This window comes from Acinonyx jubatus, chromosome A1 (genome assembly GCF_027475565.1).
Source record: "Acinonyx jubatus isolate Ajub_Pintada_27869175 chromosome A1, VMU_Ajub_asm_v1.0, whole genome shotgun sequence".
Taxonomy (NCBI): Eukaryota; Metazoa; Chordata; class Mammalia; order Carnivora; family Felidae; genus Acinonyx; species Acinonyx jubatus.
This window is the reverse complement of record NC_069380.1, coordinates 110,036,800-110,056,318: the sequence shown is the minus strand read 5'-3', so window position 1 is coordinate 110,056,318 and position 19,519 is coordinate 110,036,800. Positions and strand designations below refer to the sequence as shown.

At 39.3% G+C, this 19,519-nt stretch overlaps 1 protein-coding gene across 4 annotated transcripts in view; it reads right to left on the bottom strand.

Annotated features, from left to right (window-relative positions):
* Positions 1–19,147, bottom strand: part of SEC24A (SEC24 homolog A, COPII coat complex component) — a 70,479-nt gene extending 51,332 nt beyond the window's left edge. For all 4 annotated transcript variants that reach the window (XM_027076661.2, XM_053221134.1, XM_053221136.1 and 1 more), the window contains exon 1: positions 19,016–19,147. In XM_027076661.2, coding sequence (XP_026932462.1) covers positions 19,016–19,112 — 97 coding nt within the window. In that variant the 5' untranslated portion in view covers positions 19,113–19,147. The remainder of the gene's footprint in view (positions 1–19,015) is intronic.
* Between the last annotated feature and the right edge of the window lie 372 nt (positions 19,148–19,519).

Sequence of the window (19,519 nt, the reverse complement as noted above, 5' to 3'; positions counted from 1 at the left end):
TACACATACAAAATAAAATGACTAGAATCACATTTGATGTACGTATTAGTTTTAGATAGCTTGATATTGTTATGATATAAAGTTTTTCCATTTACAAACATGGTATATCTCTACATTTATTCAAACATGTATCTTCCAACTATATTTCATGCTTTTTTCATAAAGATGTTGTAACTTATTTAAACTAAACCTAGTTAGGGGCACCTGGGTGGTTCAGTTGGTTAAGCATTGGACTCTTGATTTCAGCTCAGTCATGATCTCACTGTCATGAGATCGAGCCCTGCATCACCTCCACACTGAGCATGGAGCCTGCTTAAGATTCTCTCTCTCTCCCTCTGTCCCTCCCCCATGTGCACACGCATGCACTCTATCTCCACTCCCAAAAAAAGAGGAAAAAAAAAGAAACTGAATTTAGCTAATTTGCTACTAAATATTTTTTACCTCGTAAATAGTTATGATAGAATATTTAATTTTATTTCTTATTAGTTAAAATGCTATTGATTTTTCAAAGTACCATAAACACCCAATTATAAAGTGAGATTTTTCCTTAAAACTTATTTCTCAAAACAGAAGTCATCTTATATGAGTCTCTACAAAGGTTCTCATTGTACAAAAATGTTTTATACTAGTGGATTAATACTATTTATCAAACTGTGAGTAGCAATATATTAAATGACTTATAAAATCAATGAGTTACAAACTATCCTTTTTGTCATCAAACAGAAGACATTAGTTAAGAATGGCAAATATAGGGGCGCCTGGGTGGCTTAGTCAGTTGAGCATCTGACTCTTGGTTTCGGCTCGGGTCATGATCTCACAGTTTCATGAGTTCAGACCCCGTATCAAGCTCTGTGCTGGCAGCTGGGAGCCTGCTGGAATTCTCCCTTTCCCTTTCCCTCTCTCTCTGTCTCTGCCCCACTCACGCTGTCTCTGTCTCCCTCAAAATAAATAAATAAATAAAAAAGAATGGCAAACATCACAGTACATTACATGTAATTAAAGACAAATATTGTGGTTTAATTTACATATATATATATATATATATATATATATATATGGTCACTATTTAAAATGTATTTTTTTATTGTAGATCACAGTTAAAGTCTGAAAAGCACTTGACCAACTGATACTTTTGCAGCAACGCTTATCCCTCTATAATTTATTCCCTGCACATCGTATTACCTTTTTAAAACATGGATCGTATCAACTTCCCTGCTCAAAACTTCCAAAGTCCTTATCTTAGCTTGTTGGACCCTCTATGTCCCTGGCTTCCTTTCTGGTCTCATCTCCTATTTCCTTTTTTAAAAAATACTGGACATTGATTTTATTTTAATAAAACACTGCCAGGATAATACATATGTTCTTTCTGATCTGGAAGTAAAGTATCCTGTATCCCTTTGATTCTGTTTGTTTCTTACTTGCTCTCTAAGCAAATTTTAACATAAAGTTCAATTTTTCTGTAAGGTTAGGTTTAACGTAAAGTATGTCAACTCAGACAAGAAAGGCTTGAGCCACAGACAAGTGGCTTGAGCCACAGATTCACTACATCCATATTTGTTATGTTAATCAAGTATGATTCTTCTCTCATTAAGGCCCTTCCACTCCCAAATTGATTTTACTATTAGTTAATAATATTTGTTTATCTATATAGGCCAAGGAGTCTTTTTATCTGATATCTCTAACTCAAAAGAGGTGGCTATGCATGTTGTTCTTAACAACTTGGAGCAGATTAGCGGTTGCAAACATATGCCTTTACAATTCTACCTTGTAACAGTTTACCATACAATATAAAATGGCTTAATTAATAATTTTCAGTAAAGACTGAAAGTTCCTCTTTAAATATGCATTTACAATGAAAATCCTCATCTTTGAGTCTAATAAATGCATATGGTAAAGTCACTCCGTCAGCTGACTTCAATTAACACATTTAATAGCCAAAGACCATTAGTCTCAAAATGATAAATATTTTAAATAAATAAACAAACAAATAAACTGTACATATGCAGAGCACCCGGCTGGCTCAGTCAGTAGAGCATGTGACTCTTGATCTCAGGATCGTGAGTTTGTGTTCCACACTGGGCACAGAGATTACTTTAAAAATAAATAAATAAACTGTGCATATGTGTTTTATATAAAGTGTAAGTGTGTTTCACAATAAGCATTTTAAAATCAAAAAGTGCATTAAAGGGGTGCCTGGGTGACTCAGTTGGTTGAGCATCCAACACTTGATTTTGGCTCGGCTCATGATCCAAGGGTCATGTGATCAAGCCCCTCATTGAGCTCCATGCTGAGCAGGGAGCTTGCTTGAGATTCTCTCTCTCTCTCTCTCTCTCTCTCTCTCTCTCTGCTCCTCTCACCCACTCATGCTGTCTTTCTAAAATAAACAAAAAAAGCCTTTAAAAAAAGTGCATTAAAGATTTTAAATAAAATGATTTCTTAAGTATAGAAGGAAAAAATGAATGTTTCTAATACATAGTATTTAAATTTTTTCCTTACATATATTTTTTTAATGTTTATTTATGAGAGTGCGCATGCACATGTATGCAAGAGTGGGGGAGGGGCAGAGAGAGAGGGAGATAGAGGATCAGAGTCCCAATATGGGGCTTGAATCCACGAACCATGAAATCACGACCTGAGCCAAAGTCAGATGCTGAACAGGTTGAGCCACCCAGGTGCCCCTCCTTACATATACAGTAAAACCATAATTTAATTCATTCCAGAAACATGCTTGTAATCCAAAGCACTTGTATATCAAAGCAAATTTCCTCATAAGAAATCATGGAAACTCACATGAATCGTTCCACAACCCAAAAATATTCACATAAAAATGATTACAATACTGTAATATGATACAAAATAATAAATTCAAAATATAAAGAAAAATAAACAAATTAACCTGCACTTACCTTTGAAAACCTTCGTGGCTGGTGTGAGGGAGACAAGAGAGAGGAGGAGGGTTATTGTGTAGGACGACTTTCACTATCACTAATGGAATCACTGCTGTCTACTGGTAATTCAATGTAATCTTTTTCATTTCGTGCAACTTTAACAAGGAACCTATCCAATGACATTTGCCTTTGCCTCCTTTTGAAAATTTTATGGAAATGTGACATTGCATCAATGACCATCCACTCCCACAGCAAGAGAGATAGAGAGGGGGAACCACTGGCTCAGTTGTGATCATGTGACATTTGGTGTCTTGTACCACTAGTATTGCAAGACATCACTCGTTTATCAAGTTACAATTTATCAGAAATGTTTGCTCATCTTGTGGAACGCTCGCTCACAGAACAAGTTACTCGCAATCCAAGGTTTTACTGTATATCTTTTAAATACAAAGTTTAAAGATGCATATGTTAATAAAATAAAACACCAAATACCACAAATAGTCATTTGTTTATTTCATACATACCCCTAGAATTTCAGACTTCAAAGTGAGTTGAAGAAAAATGAAGAGGGGAAAGTTTTCTCATTGGGAAAATGGAGAATTGCCTTTTCGGAGGATCACTTTATATTTAAGCATATATATAACATTTCATACCATAGGATACCAAATAGATTAAATTTTATTGTCAAAATATCATCTTAACTTCTTTGAACATAAAACTAAATCTGTCACCCTGCACAGTGTGGCACCATTCTGACTCAAATATGTGATTTGGTTCCCTTTTACTTAACTGCTAAATTACAAGGTAGGGGATTTAGGAGATCAGAAAATCCAAAACCATCACAATCATAGTCATCTTTCCAAATAAGAAAACAAAACAAAAGAAACAAAAACACTGGGACCAGAAGGAACAGTTAAACCAATCCATTTAGTCCTGGCTCTTATCAGGGGCACTGTCTCCAATAAGAACATTTCTGGTTAATTTCTGGACCTTTCTATTTACATTTAGGGTTTTTGTTTTGTTTTTTTACTGATCTCTATCTTAAGACCCCAAAGAAAGCAACAGATTTATAAATGTGCGTATGCCATGGTAATCCAATGGAAAAGTACTTAATGTATTCAAATGGTGACCTTTTAGGCCTGGAATCATTTTAAGATAAGACAAAAAAAAATTGGCCATAGGGGAAAGGCCACTGTTCAATGGTACCACCAATGAGAAGTCACCAATGGGAAAGCTAAATATATTCATGAAAAGCAGCTAAATATGTTACTTATCTGATTATTTACACAGGTTTTAAAAGGTTTCATTTTCCTGAATTTTATCCCCTCAATGTTTATAGAACCCATTTATATAGCCATCTTGAATGCTTCTTGAACAGCACATGAGGTAAGGGAAGAGTGAAAAGTATAAATAAGCAACTTATCTCTGGCTGATCTCTGAAACATCAAAACAGAGAAATATGTTGTGGGAGATTAACTAGTTTGATTTCTAAGAATACTATGCTTATATATACATGATTTATCAAACACTAATAAATGAATTACAGAATGTACATATTCCATTTTAAAAATATTTACTTACTTACGTATTTAATTATTTACTTACTTACTTACTTATGTAATCTCTACACCCAACGTGGGGCTGGAACTCATGATCCTGAGATCAAGAGTCACATGTTCTCCAGACTGAGCCAGCCCCTCCTTTTTAACTATTTATTTTAGGGGGCACCTGAGTGGCTCAGTTCAGCTGAATGTCTGACTCTTGATTTCATCTCTGTTCATGATCCCAGGGTCCTGGGATCAAGTCCCACATTGGGCTCCACACTGAGCATAGAGCCTGCTTAGGATTCTCTCTCTCTCTGCCTGCCTCTCCCCCACCTCAAATAATTAAATAAATAAAAGTTATTTATTTTAGAACGTGCATATTCCAAAGGACTCTCAAGATTCTGGTACCCTGAAAAACTTCGGGCTAAGAGCAGCAAAGTAACCTGTCCCAAATCACACCAAAAGTCCACACAGTTCACTGAAGCCCTAGTCATTTTCTATATAGTCTAACTCCAGTGTAGTGCATATTCAATCTCTAAGATATAAAAAACTATCTAAAAAAATGCTATAACTCCTATACAATCAACTTCCTGATAGTACAAGGTCACTCTATATGAAATGTATATGGAAAGAGGCATTATAAAGTAGTAATTAAGAGCACAAACTGGGAAAAAATGTCCAAGAGTAAATTCTGGCCTTGACTTTTACTAAGTGTCCTTGAGCAAGATATTTATTTAACCTTTCTACACTTACTTTCCTCATCTATAAAACAGGAAGAGTAAAAGCAGCTAAATTATAGCATTCATGTGTATAGTAGGAAGAAAAATGACCCCCCAAATATGTCTATATCATAATCCCTAGGATGTGTAAATAGGTTACATGCCAAAAAACAATTTAAGATAGGAGACCGAATTAAGGTTGCTAAGCAGCGGCTGGGTGGCTCAGCTGGTGAAGCATCAGACTCTGGGTTTTACCTCAGGTCATCACGATCTCATGGTTCATGAGTTTGAACCCGGCATCCGGCTCTATGCTGACAGTGTGGAGACTGCTTGGGGTTCTCTCTCTCTCTCCCTCCCTCTCTGTCCCCCCCCCCGCTCATGTGCTCCCCGTATCTCTCTCAAAATAAATAAATAAACTTTAAAGAAAAGAATTAAGGCTGCTAATCAAGTGACCTTGAGATAGGAAGATTATTCTAGACTATTTGGGTGGCCCCAATGTAATCACAAGGGTGAAAGAGGAAGGCAGGAGTCAAGGTCAGAATGATACTATATGGAGAAAGACTTGACAGGGCATCAGTGGCTTTAAAGATGGTAGGGGGCATGAGTCAAGGATCAAGGACAGCCTCCAGAAGTTGGAAAAGACAAAACATTTTCTGATAAGGAATGCAGCCCTGATGTACTACTTCAGGTTTCTGACCTTCACAACTATGACAATTTTGTGTTGTTTTAAGCCACCAAATTTGTGGTAATGTTACAGCAACAATAAAATTTAATACGATGTAAGAATGAGATTTCTATGAAACATTTATGATGTTTCTCATACAATTAGTATAAAATAAATGCTTGCTCTTTGCATTTAAGAAACGTGTATTTGTGTCCTTAATGCTGCAGCACTCACCTTAAGTCTGTTACCAATAAACCAAATAGTTTCATCTAAACTAATCTTGTTTTTCTAGTCTTTCATTTAAAGACTGATGCTATACTTAGGCTAATTATTCATTTTATGTCAAATGGTTAACAATATTCTATTAATTCTCTCATTGAAAAGACATATTTTACCAAATATCTTTGGAGGAAACAAAGGTAAGGTCCACTCCAACCCTGCCCTCAAGTAGCTCACCATCCACATTGGAAGACAAAGAACCAGGCAAGGGCAACAGAAAATGATGTGATAGTGGCAACTTCAGGACACTATGAGAGCACAAGGAAGCAGCACTTGGACTAAAATGAAGGCAGAAAGGTAACAAAGATGGTTTCCTGAGGAAGACAAGTTTCAGCTAAGATCTTTTTTTTTTTAATTTTTTTTAACATTTAGTTATTATTGAGAGACAGAGAGAGAGCATGAGCATGAGAGGAGCACAGAGGAGACATAGAATACAAAGCAGGCTCCAGGCTCTGAGCTGTCAGCACAGAACCCGATGCAGGGCTTGAACTCACAAACTGCGAGATCATGACCTGAGTCTTAGTCGGACGCTTAACCAACTGAGCCACCCAGGCGCCCCTCAGCTAAGATCTTAAGAGATCATCGACGTTAGTTCCAGGAAAAGGAGTGCCAAGAGTGTTTCCAGAGGGACTCCTGGGTGGCTCAGTAGGTTAAGTATCCAACTTTGACTCAGGTCATGATCTCATGGTTCATGAGTTTGAGCCCTATGTCAGGCTCTGTGCTGACACTGCAGAGCCTGCTAAGGATTCTTTCTCTCTCCCTCTCCCTGCCCCTCTCGTGCACTCCTCCCCGCCCCCCGCCTTCTCAATAATTAATCAACTAAGTAAATAAATAAATAAAATAATTTTTAGAAAATAGTGTTTCCAGAAAAGGGAGCAACATGTGTAACAGCCTGTGGTCATGAAAGGGCATTGTGAAAGAAGTTCAGTCTGCCAGAACAAAAGTCAAGTGACTGAGTCAAATGTCTAAAGTGAAACAGGAGTTTAAACTACACCCTCAAAGAGTTTGGATTTGAGCCTAAAGGCAATGGGGAGCTTTGGAAAGGCTACCAGTGGGACAGTACAAATTTGCACATAAAAGAACCTCTTGGAGATTAGAGGAGAAATAAGAGATTGAAAGGAGTCTACAGCTGTAGTCCAGGCAAGAAATGATTGACTAAACAGCAGCAGTGGGAATACAGAGATGTTTGACTCAATAAAAACATTTGTAAAAAGTTAATTCATAAGCACATTGTGGGTCATGCGAATAGAAACAGACATCTCACAGCCTAGTCTTATCACAAGATTTCATGGCCCACTTCATATTTTTATTTACTGTTTTATCATCGGCTAATGTTGAAAGGCCTTTAAGGCAAGTAAAAGCCATGCATCATCAAAATGCACAAAATAAAGGGGGCCTGGGTGGCTCAGTTAGAAGAGCATGTGACTTTTGATCTTGCGGTCGTGAGTTCAAGCCCGGCTCTGGGCCTAGAGCTTACTTAAAAGGATTTAAGCCAGTTAAGCATCTGACTTCGACTCAGGTCATGATCTCACGGGTTAGTGAGTTCAAGTCCTGCATCGAGTGAGCTCCTGCCCACTTAAGGTGAGCCCCACTTCTCTTTCTGCCTCTCATGAGATTCTCTCTCCATCCATGCTCACTTGTGCCCTCTCCTCAATTAAAAAAAAAAAAGGATTTTAATATTTTAATTCTGAAGTCATTAATAAACTAAGTAACCCATCAAAATAATAGATTAGGGATTATGAATGGGTCCAGAACACCCCACTGTGGCATACAAGTTATTTTGAGCAGAGGGCATGAGTTGCTGAAATCTTTTTTTTAATGTTTTTACAAATTTTTTTTAATATTTGTTTTAGTTTTCAGAGAAAGAGCACAAGTGGGGGAGGGGCACAGAGAGAAGGAGACACAGAATCCAAAGCAGACTCCAGGCTCTATAGTGTCAGCACAAAACATGACACGGGGCTTAAACCCACAAACTCCGAAATCATGACCTGAAGTCAGATGCTCAACCGAGTTACCCAGGTGCCCCAATGTTTGCTTATTTTTGAGAAAGACAGAATATGAATGAGGAAGGGGCAGAGAGAGAGGGAGACAGAGATTCTGAACTGGGCTCTGTGCTGACAGCAGAGAGCCGGACTCAAGACTGGAACCTGCCGCGAGATCATGACCTGAGCCGAAGGTGGATGTTTAACCGAGTGAGCCACCCAGGCGCCCCTTCCTGAAATCTCTTATTCACCTAAATGCAGAGTCTCCCAAAAGAACTCCAAAGAATTCAATTATCATAAATCTCCAATCCAGGAACAACCAGAAATGATGGACTCTTATCACGTGATGAGAAGTCTCCACACCACACCTAAACATGCATTGTCACAGAACTACCAAATTTCCCATGTATTCTACTAAGGTCCCATTTATCTTTCCTAAAATCATTTGTTTTCCCGTAAATACCCTTCTCTCTCTCCCCTTCCCCTATTAAGATGATACATAAGTCCTAAAGTCTATTTATTTGCCTCCTTGAGTCACATTTTTGTAAACTCTCATGATACATATGAAAATTATCTCTTCTCTTGTTGATCTGTCTCTCGCCACTTTAATTCACAGGCCCCCAAACACCAAAACTAACAGGGTAGAAAGAAAATTCTTCCGCACTGACAAGTGAAAATAAATCTCATCTTTAAAAAGAAAAAACAGGGGTGCCTGGGTGGCTCAGTCAGTTAAGCGTCTGACTTCAGCTCAGGTCATGATCTCATGGTTTGTGGGTTAGAACCGTGCATGGGGCTCTGGGCTCACAGCTCAAAGCCCGGACCTTGCTTCGGATTGTGTCTCCCTCTCTCTCTGCCCCTTCCCCACTCATGCTCTCTCTCTCTCAAAAATAAATAAACCTTAAAAACATTAAAAAACAAAAAGTAAATGAAAGAGAAGAAAAAGAGAAAAACAGTGACTATGATAATCATGTAAATGATGTTCCAACATGTTCAAAATAAAAACAATCCAATCAATTTTGGCTTCAGTCAAACATAACCCATCACATTACTTAATGTTTTAACTTTGAACTGTACTGCTTTTGTAGATGTTTTTATTTTAATTTGTTTAGGTTTTACACTGCACTCCAGCTATTAACATATGAAATTTATGGCTAGTTTTGTGTTTGCATATACATTTTATAAAAAATAATTTAACATTGGGGTTGCAAAGTAATATTTAATACCTGTACATTACTTAAGTTTTAAAAAACTGAAGAAATAGAACTGATAGGATTTGACGTGGAACTGAATATGTGAACTGATGTGAACTGAAAAGGGGAAGCAATCAAGGTTAACTCTCCAGATTCTAACCTGAACAACTCAGTGGATGATAGTGCCATTCACTGGATAGAAGGAGAAGAAAAGAATTGGAGAAGGCAGAGAATAGCAAAAGGAAGAGGGGCTGGAAAATTAAACATACTTGCTGAGAATGCAAGCTGATGCAGCCACTCTGGAAAACAATATGGAGGTTCCTCAAAAAATTAAAAATAGAACTACCCTATGACCCAGCAATTGCACTACTAGGTATTTATCCAAGGGATACAGGTGTGCTGTTTCGAAGGGACACACGCACCCCAATGTTTATAGCAGCACTACCAACAATAGCCAAAGTATGGAAAGAACCCCAAATGTCCACTGGTGGCTGAACGGATAAAGAAGATGTGGTATATCTATACAATGGGGTATTACTCGGCAATAAAAAGGAATGAAATCTTGCCATTTGCGACTACGTGACTGGAACTGGAGGGTATTATGCTAAGTGAAATTAGTCAGAGAAAGACAAATGTCATATGACTTCACTCATATGAGCACTTTCAAGGACAAAACAAGTGAACACAAGGAAAGGGAAACAAAAATAATATAAAAACAGGGAGGGGGACAAAGCATAAGAGACACTTAAATATGGAGAACAAACAGAGGGTTACTGGAGGGGGTTGGGATGGGGGATGGGCTAAATGGGTAAGGGACATAATCCATGAAATCCATGAAATCATTGTTGCACTATATGCTAACTAATTTGGATATAAATTTAAAAAAAATAAAATTAAAAAAAATAATAATAAATAAATAAAAACATACTTTCAGTTGGTACCAAGAAATCCAAGTACAGAGGTACAACAGAAAGACAGCTATTTGCAGCCAAAGAGATGGGTTTCAGCTTATGATATAACTTTGGTAATCACTGGCATACGCATAACATTTGATACCATGGGAATTAATGATATCCAGAGAGTATATATAGAGTAGGGAAAGAAGAAACCCCGCCACAGAAATTATGTGAAATAATATTTATTATTTTCTTGAAGACTTTAAGTTCATTTACTTACTTTTTTAGCATAATCTCTACACTGAAAGTAGGGCTCAAACTCAAAACTCTGAGATCAAAAGTCACATGCTGTACTGAGTCACCCAGGCACCCTTATTGTTATATATTTTTAAAAAGCAAGAAAGAAAAAGAAGAGAACCAGGCCAGAACCCTGAGGAACACCAACATTTAAGAAAGAGAAGAGGGGCACCTGAGTGGTTCAGGTGGTTAGGCATCTGACTCCTGATTTTAGCTCAGATCATGCTCTCATGGTTCTTGAGATGAGCCCCTCAACAACTCGCTGACAGCATGGAGCCTACTTTGCATTCTCTCTCCTCTCTCTCTGCCCCTCCCCACCCACACGTGTGCTTTCTCTCTCTCAAAATATGTAAACTTAAAAAATTAAAAAAAAAAAAAAGAGAGAGACCGAAGGAAAAGGCAATCAAAAAAGGTGGAAATATTGAGAATATTACTGTTAAAAAAGTAGCAAACAAACCAGAAGGGTCTGAAATGAAAACAAGTAGTGGTAAAGGTTATCAGTTGCTGCTTGAAAAATACAATGAGAGTTGAAAAGACATTTTTTGTACTTAGTAACCAGAAAGTCCTTTGTGGCCTTGTTTAGGGTTGTTTTGGGATGTGTGTGGAAGTAGAAGCCAAATTCAGAGAGGGTAAATAGGCAAAGAACCAAACAAGAGATTAAAACAAAAGCAGATGAGGGGCGCCTGGGTGGCTCAGTCGGTTAAGCATCCAGCTTCAGCTCAGGTCATGATCTTGCAGTCCATGGGTTCGAGCCCCACGTCAGGCCCTGTGCTGACAGCTTGGAGCCTGAAGCCTGCTTCAGATTCTGTGTCTCCTCTCTCTGTCCCTCCCCCACTCAGGCTCTGTCTCTATCTCAAAAATAAATAAAAACATTAAAAAAAAAAAGTACTCATCAAACAAAACTAAGAATAACATGGTATTTGTTCTTGTATCTCCCAGTATCTCCCTGCCTTGATTTTACCAGTTTTCTATCAGGACACTAAGTTTTGATAAATGTAAAAACACTGTCAGTTACTTTTGGGGAAATTCTTCTCCATGATATCAAAAGTTCCATGGGGTGCCTGGGTGGCTCAGTTGGTTAAGCATCCAACTTCGGCTCAGGTTATGATCTCACGGTCCGTTGAGTTCGAGCCCCGTGTCGGGCTCTGTGGTGACAGATCAGAGCCTGAAGCCTGTTTTGGATTCTGTGTTTCCCTCTCTCTCTGTCCCTCCCCCACTCATGCTCTGTCTCTCTCACTCTCAAAAATGAATAAATGTTAAAAAAAAAAAAAAAGAATAAAATAAAAGCAAATGACCACTTCTCAATTACCCAAACAGCGGCTTCAGAATCAAAGTGATCATAGGTTCCACCTTTATAGATTCCTAGTGTACTCAATGGGATCCCAGAATCTGCATTAGTAAAAATTCCATGTAGTCATGGTTCTCAGGTACTTCAGAATGAAACTTTATAAAGTTTAAAAACCACTGATTTGAAAAATTATTGATACATGATTATTCGTGAAATCTAGCATGCAAAAACTCAGATACTTCTGCATACTATCCCAATGAATGCTAAGCAAATTATAATTTTAAAAGTTTCTTCAAGAAAGCCTACTCAACAGTCACAAAAGCACACTGAATAAACTACCCCTTTCATGCAAATTTAATAGTAAAAGGAAGAGATGTAGTCTGGCATGGTTTCCCCTCAAATTTCAGGTAAGAAAAAGACTTATGATCTTTGTATTCTTAAGCAATTCATTCATTAATCCATTCAGTAAATACATATGGAGCTAATATTTACCAAGGACAGTTTATACTTTCCATCTATCATACATGAATCCAACTTAATTACCAATTCAAATTATTTCATGTAAGTATAAAAAAAAGAGAAAAGTAACCAAGTATTCAAAAATATCACATTTTAGCGGGGCCTGAATAGCTCAGTCAATTGAGCGTCCAGCTCCTGATTTCAGCTCAGGTCATGATCCCAGGGTCGTGGGATTGAACCCTGCCTTGGGCTCTGTACTGAGCATGGAGCCTTAAGATTCTCATTCTCTCTCCCTCTCTCTCTGTGTCCCGCTCCGGCACTCACTCTCACCTGCATCTCTAAAATTACAAAAAAGAGGGGGTGTCTGAGTGGCTCAGTTGGTTAAGCGTCTGACTTCGGCTCAGGTCATGATCTCATGGTTCGTGGGTTCAAGCCCCGCATTGGGCTCTGTGCTGATAGCTTTGGATTCTGTGTCTCCCTCTCTCTCTGCCCCTCCCCCACTCACACTGTCTCTCTCTTGCTCACTCTCTCTCTATGTTAAAAAAAAAAAATTAGGGGCGCCTGGGTGGCGCAGTCGGTTAAGCCTCCGACTTCAGCCAGGTCACGATCTCGCGGTCCGTGAGTTCGAGCCCTGCGTCAGGCTCTGGGCTGATGGCTCAGAGCCTGGAGCCTGTTTCCGATTCTGTGTCTCCCTCTCTCTCTGCCCCTCCCCCGTTCATGCTCTGTCTCTCTCTGTCACAAAAATAAACGTTGAAAAAAAAATTAAAAAAAAAATTAAAAAAAAATAAAACTAAATTTTAAAAATCATTTAAAGAATCACATTTTAGATAGCAATACATTTCTTAAACCTTGAAAAGTTCCTTTTTTGTGTGTATGTGGTTTTTTTTTTTAGACTATATTTATCTATTTTGAGAAAGAGAGTGCACAAGCAGGGGGAGGAACAGAGAAAGAGGGAGAGAGAATCACAAGCAGTCTCGGCCCTGTCAGCACAGAGTTTGATGCAAGGCTTGAACTCACGAATAGTGATATCACGACCTGAGCCATAATCAAGAGTCAAATGCTTAACTAAATGAGCCACCCAGGTGTCCCAGGTGTATATGCTTTTAAATACAACAGGTTTGAAGGGCAAATTAAGTACTGGGAAAATTTTTTTGATTCATCACGTCACCCCACACATCAAAATATATTCTGATCACTTAAAGAGCTGACTAACTGAAACTACAAGTGCAACAAATGGATGCCACTGAATGAATACAACTTGTGGGTCAGTCACTAAAAATAAGGGCTTTAAGGAAACAATGGAAAGAGAAAAGCAAATGCAAGGAATTTAAGCGGGGGGAGGCTCAATTTCAAGATCTAGAAGACATTTATGAAATGTGATGCTGAAATCGTCAAAGAAATTGACTATATACTAACAAAAGTAAGGGTCAGGTCATATATTAATTATAATCCAAAAGAAAATAAACTAGGTGGAAGGTTTAAAAAATATCAGCAAATACTTACTACAATTATATGCATCCACCTACACAAAGAAATACAAGAAAATGTTCTGATCCTTGATTGAGAATCTAATTCAAGATGCTAGGTCCTGGGATTCAGAGATAACAAACCAGATAAACTCAGTAACAGTGTTTAAATGAGACCTCCTAGGTTTGAAGCTAGGATCCACAATTTATTATCTGTGTGACTTTGAACTAGTTCCTTGCCCACTCATTACAGTTTCCTCCTCAGTACATAACAGTTCTTACTCCATAGGGCTGTTGTGAGGATTAAATGAGATGATGCAGATAATGCAACCTAGCACTGGGCATGGAGTAAGTAAACAATAAATGTTAATTCTTATGGTTACAATTGTCTTTCAGGAACTTCCAGTCCATCAGCAGAGACAAACAAGAAGCTGAACACCTTAAGTTTTCATAGACATATACAAAGACTTTATGGAAGCCCAAAGTTACTGCCCCCCCACTGAAAACATGAAAGGGCCACAACAATCATTGCTACAGACCACATACCAATTTTATTCATAGCATAGTTTAATCATGACTAAAGACTTCTTATATCAAGTACACAGGCATAAACATGGTTTACATCATTGTGAAACTAAAAAACATCTACATTTCCATCATGCCTACAATAGAGATAGGAGCACAAGTCTTAGCATTTAAATTGATGACCAAACAATACCAGCCCGCCCCAGCAAAATTCTATTATTTTAACTGCTAATGTTGTAAAAAAAAAAAAAAAATCCATGGAAAAATTCACCAGAAAAGGAGTTGGAATTAAGCTCTAATCTTATACTAAGTGAATACGGATTTAGTGACTTAAATTGCAAAATACCCAATTCTAAAACTTTCATTCAATAAAACTGGTTAATTTCTAATATGCTAGACACCATGTGGAGAGCTAGAGAAAGGATGATGTGCAAAAGCAGATAAATATCCTTGTTATCACAGGATTTACAATCTAGCAGGCAGACACATGTTATTTTATAAAATAACAATACAACAGGAAAATCTGGTTGGGACAGAGAAGGGCAAATATCCTTCTCACCTTTAATCTAGATGGGAAAAAGTGATTATTACATAAATATTGCAACACATAAAATTAATAAAACTGCATAAAATTAATAAAACTTGCTTGCCTTAGCAAGCTGACCCAAATAGTCAATTAAACTGCTAATTAAAAGTGGGAGTCAGGGGCGCCTAAGTGCATGGTCAGTTAAGCGTTGGACTCTCGGTATTGGCTCAGGTCGTGATCTCACAGTTTGTGAGTTAGAGCCCCACATCCGGTTTCAAGCTGACAGTGCAGAGCCTGCTTGGGATTCTCTCCCCCATCTCTCTCCTCTTCCCCAGCTTGCACGCGTGCGCACGCACTCTCTAAATAAATAAATAAATAAACAAATAAATAAATAAATAAACAAACTAACTAACTAACTAAAAAAAAAAGTGGGGGTGCCTGGGTGGCTCAGTCGGTTGAGCGTCCATGATCTCACAGTTCCTGAGTTTGAGCTCCACATAGGGCTTGCTGCTGTCAGCATGGAGCCTGCTTTGAATCCTGTCTACCCCCGTACCCCCCGCACCTCCCCAGCTAGTGCTGTCTCTCTCAAAAATAAACATTAAAAACAAAAAAAGTAGGAGTCATGAGGAGCACCAGTCTGCCTTAGTCCATGGAGTATGTAACCCCTGATCTCAGGGTTGTGAGTTCAAGCCTCACACCGGATACAGACATTACTTAAAAAAAAAAAAAAAAAAAATCTTTTTAAAAATTTTTTTAATGTTTATTTTTGAGAGAGACAGAGACAGACACAAAGACAGAGACAGAGACAGAGACAGAGCATGGGTGGAGGAGGGGCAGACAGAGAGAGGGAGACACAGAATCTGAAGCAGGCTCCAGGCTCTGAGCTGTCAGCATAGAGCCTGAAACAGGGCTCGAACCCACGAAATGCAAGTTCATGACCTGGACCAAAGTTGGACACTTAACCGACTGAGCCACCCAGGTGCCCCCAAAAATATTATCTTAAAAAAAAAAAAGGTGGGAGGCATGATTTGCCTTTAGTCTTATTACATACTAATGAGATGAAGATATGCCAGTTCAAATAGTCTTACAGTTTCACTGTCAATTTTTGCAAAGGAAATATGTGTACACAAATCTATACAGGCTCAGAAAAACCTGTCTAGACAACCTTTAGATTGTAATGCCATGTAATAATCCACTACAGAAAAAAAATGTCTTGTGTGTGAGGAATTATGTAATATAATGACACCATAGGGGTGCCTGCATGGCTCGGTCAGTTAAACATCTGACTCTTGATTTTGGCTCAGGTCACGATCCCACAGTTATGGGATCAAGCCCCAGGCAGGGCTCTATGCTGAGTGTGGGGCCTGCTTAAGATTCTCTCTCTCCCCCTGCCCCTCTCCCCCAAGTTTAAACTCTCTAAAATAAAAAAAAAATAATAATAATGGGGCACCTGGGTGGCTCAGTCAGTTAAGCATCTGACTTCGGCTTAGGTCATGATCTCACAGCTCGTGGGTTTGAGCCCCACACCAGGCTCTGTGCTGACAGATCAGCTTCAAATTCTGTGTCGCAGTCTCTCTCTGCTCCTCCCCTACTAGCACTCTGTCACACTCTCTCTTTCAAAAATGAACATTTAAAAAAAAAATTTAACAAAAAAATAATGACACTATAAAATATGATACAAAGTTACAGAAAAATGAAAAACTATTCAGTCTTTTGACTATCTAAAAAATATCTGAATATTCAACTGAACTGTAATATGTAATTTAAGAAAGCTACCTTAGGAGGTACAGGCTCCCATCTATGGAATAAGCTATGGTGATCAAAGGTACAGCATAGAAAATACAGTCAGTGGTGTTGTAATAGGGTTGTATGGTGAGAGATGGTAGCTATACTGGTGGCGAGAGCAGCCTAAGACATAGAAAAGTCCAATCAGAATGTTGCACACCTCAAACTAATGTAACATTATGTGTCAACCATGGTTTTAAAAAGTTACATTAAATCTAAAGCATAAAAATATTCAAAAGAAGGGCGCCTGGGTGGCTCAGTCGGTTGGGCGGCCAACTTCGGCTCAGGTCATGATCTCACGGTCCGTGAGTTCGAGCCCCGTGACAGGCTCTGTGCTGACACCTCAGAGCCTGGAGCCTGTTTCAGATTCTGTGTTTCCCTCTCTCTGACCCTCTCCCATTCATGCTCTGTCTCTCTCTGTCTCAAAAAATAAATAAACATTAAAAAAATATATATATATATTCAAAAGAATATTTAAGCACCAATAACTGCCTTGAAAGAGTTAACCAATAAAATTAGATTCCAGCACTGAACTTTTTTCTTTCACCTTCTAGAGAAAAGCCTTCTCCAATTCTCTATCACATCCCTACTGACTTTATTATTAGTGGGATGAACAAAGAAACCCAATACAGGTCATTAGCCACTTTACTAGAATAATTCTACAAAAAAATTTTAGAAATGGAGATTATAAAGACTTTCGAAATTGTATCTTTAAAAAGTGTATGTATTTGCAGTCCTATGATTTCCTTTCCTAAGTGAATCCCTATTGGTCCTGGGCAACCTGTGTAGAGGGACTGTTTTCTTATTCTCTTTTACAGTCCCAAGGACAGAACTTAAGAGATGTGTAACAAATGTCCGTGGATAGGAATAAATCATCATAGTGACAACATCTTTTATACTACACATTGCAGTGGCTAAATTCCTTTAATGTTTCAAAATTACCACAATTATCACAATTACATATAAACTTACACGCATATTTGCAGGATTTGCCATTTAAAACTCATGTAAAATTGCAATTTATGGATTGTAAGAAAAAGCCACAGCCACAGGACATTTTGCTTGTTTTTTTTTTTTTTTTACCTTAAAGTGAAAGTCTTAAAATGATTTCATCCCCACCGTAAATGTTACTAAGTAGCCTAGAATAAAACGTAGTTTACTTAATCTGTTACCACAAATATGAGAAAGAACAATTCATTCAACTTAACACCATTACAGTACTTATTCCTGCTTCTGCCTACAAACCTGCCTACTCATAGACATTTTTAAAAGTCTTTTAGAGCCTTCTTTGTAAAGAAAACAGTAGTCTTCTCTAAACATAATGTAAATTAGCTAATATAATCACTGGCTATTTTCCAGAACTTCACAACAATCTTAGTTTCCAATGAGCAATTTATTTTAGTTTTATTCTATTAGTTTTCTTTCCACAAGTCAAAGATTTATAAGTAAATCAATAATTTGGCAAAATCAGATGTTGGCAAAAAAATCTTTCTTTCTCTACTATAATTATAGTAAGCTTAGCAAATCACAATGTAGGACAATGTAAAGAATCTCAGAAGAAGCATAAAACTATACAACTCTCACACCAAATGACAAATTGTAGTGCCACATTGTACGCTGTGGAAGGGAGGTTCAGAGGTGTATCTAACCACTTTTTTCAAGTGAGGTAAAGACCTCTGTAAATCAAACAAGAGATTTAATATTTCGTTCCTCCAAAACTGGAAAACTGAACACGTGGCCTAGGTACAATTTGGGTAAAATTTTGGAAGAGATGAGCAGGCCTTAAAAGAGGACTCCCAAGGGGTGCCTGGGTGGCTCAGTCGGTTAAGCGTCCGACTTCGGCTCAGGTCATGATCTCACGGTTGATGAGTTCGAACCCCACGTCGGGCTCTGTGCTGACAGCTCAGAGCCCGGAGCCTGCTTCGGATTCTGTGTCTCCTTCTCTCTCTGCCCCTCCCCTGCTCATGCTCTCTTTCTGTCTCAAAAATAAATAAAAACATTAATAGAGAGAGAGAGAGAGAGAGAGGGGAATCCCAAAAACACCATCATTCATTCATCTCCTCCAATTCCGACTAAGACCCCCTCCCCACTGTAGGCACTGCGGAACTGAAAATAATCAGTCCCCGATCTCTGCTCTCTGGAAGACAGGGTGAAGTGGCACGGAGGAAGAAAGCACATAAACAGGCACTATGAGTCTTGTATGCGAGTTCTGAGGTATGCATCGAATCTGTATTTTTCATCTATGTATACCCAGGGTGTTACATACAGCAAGTGGTCATTAATTGTTCAGGAACGAATGAATAAACATGAAACATCAACAAGAGCCCCGGGTTGCGGCTGCATATTCACCGCCGTCTCCTTGGCCTAGCCGCCAACCATCACCCGCTCATTCCCCCGGCCGGGAGGTTACCCTCTCCTCCGGTTGCCACAGGCAGCTGCAGTAACCAAAGGTCAGCTTGAACTCGGACCCAGGCTGCGCCAGCCGCCCGCCCCAGGGCTGTACTTACCGTTGGTGTAGAGAGACCCCGAGGCCGAGGCGGCCCCGTTCTGGGCCTGGAGGCCGGCTGGGGCGCCGCCGGAGATCGGTATCCCCGGCTGGGACATGACGACGGTGCGTATCGGGGTTGGAAGGGGCTGGTCGGGGTCTGCGACAGCGCCAAACCAAAGAGGTGAAAGACCACTGCTGGAAGCGGAGGGAAGGCGCTAACGACTCGACTGTAGCGAGGAGGAGAAAGGGCGGTGCATCAAGTGTTTAGGTACAGCACGGCATTCTTCCCAGCCCGCCAGCGGCCACGGCTTGGCCTGGGAGCTGAGGCTTGTGAGTCAGACCGGAGAAGCCGAGAACACCCGGCTGGAAGGCGGCAGCCTAACGAGAAGAAGCCCCGGCCGGAAGTGGCTGTCAGCCGGGAGCCGCGCAGGCGCAATAGGGACACGTGGCACTTCCGGCTCCGGGCTCACAGCTGCTGCTGATGTCGGTGCGCAGTCTTCTCCCCTCGGGGCTTCCCAGAAGC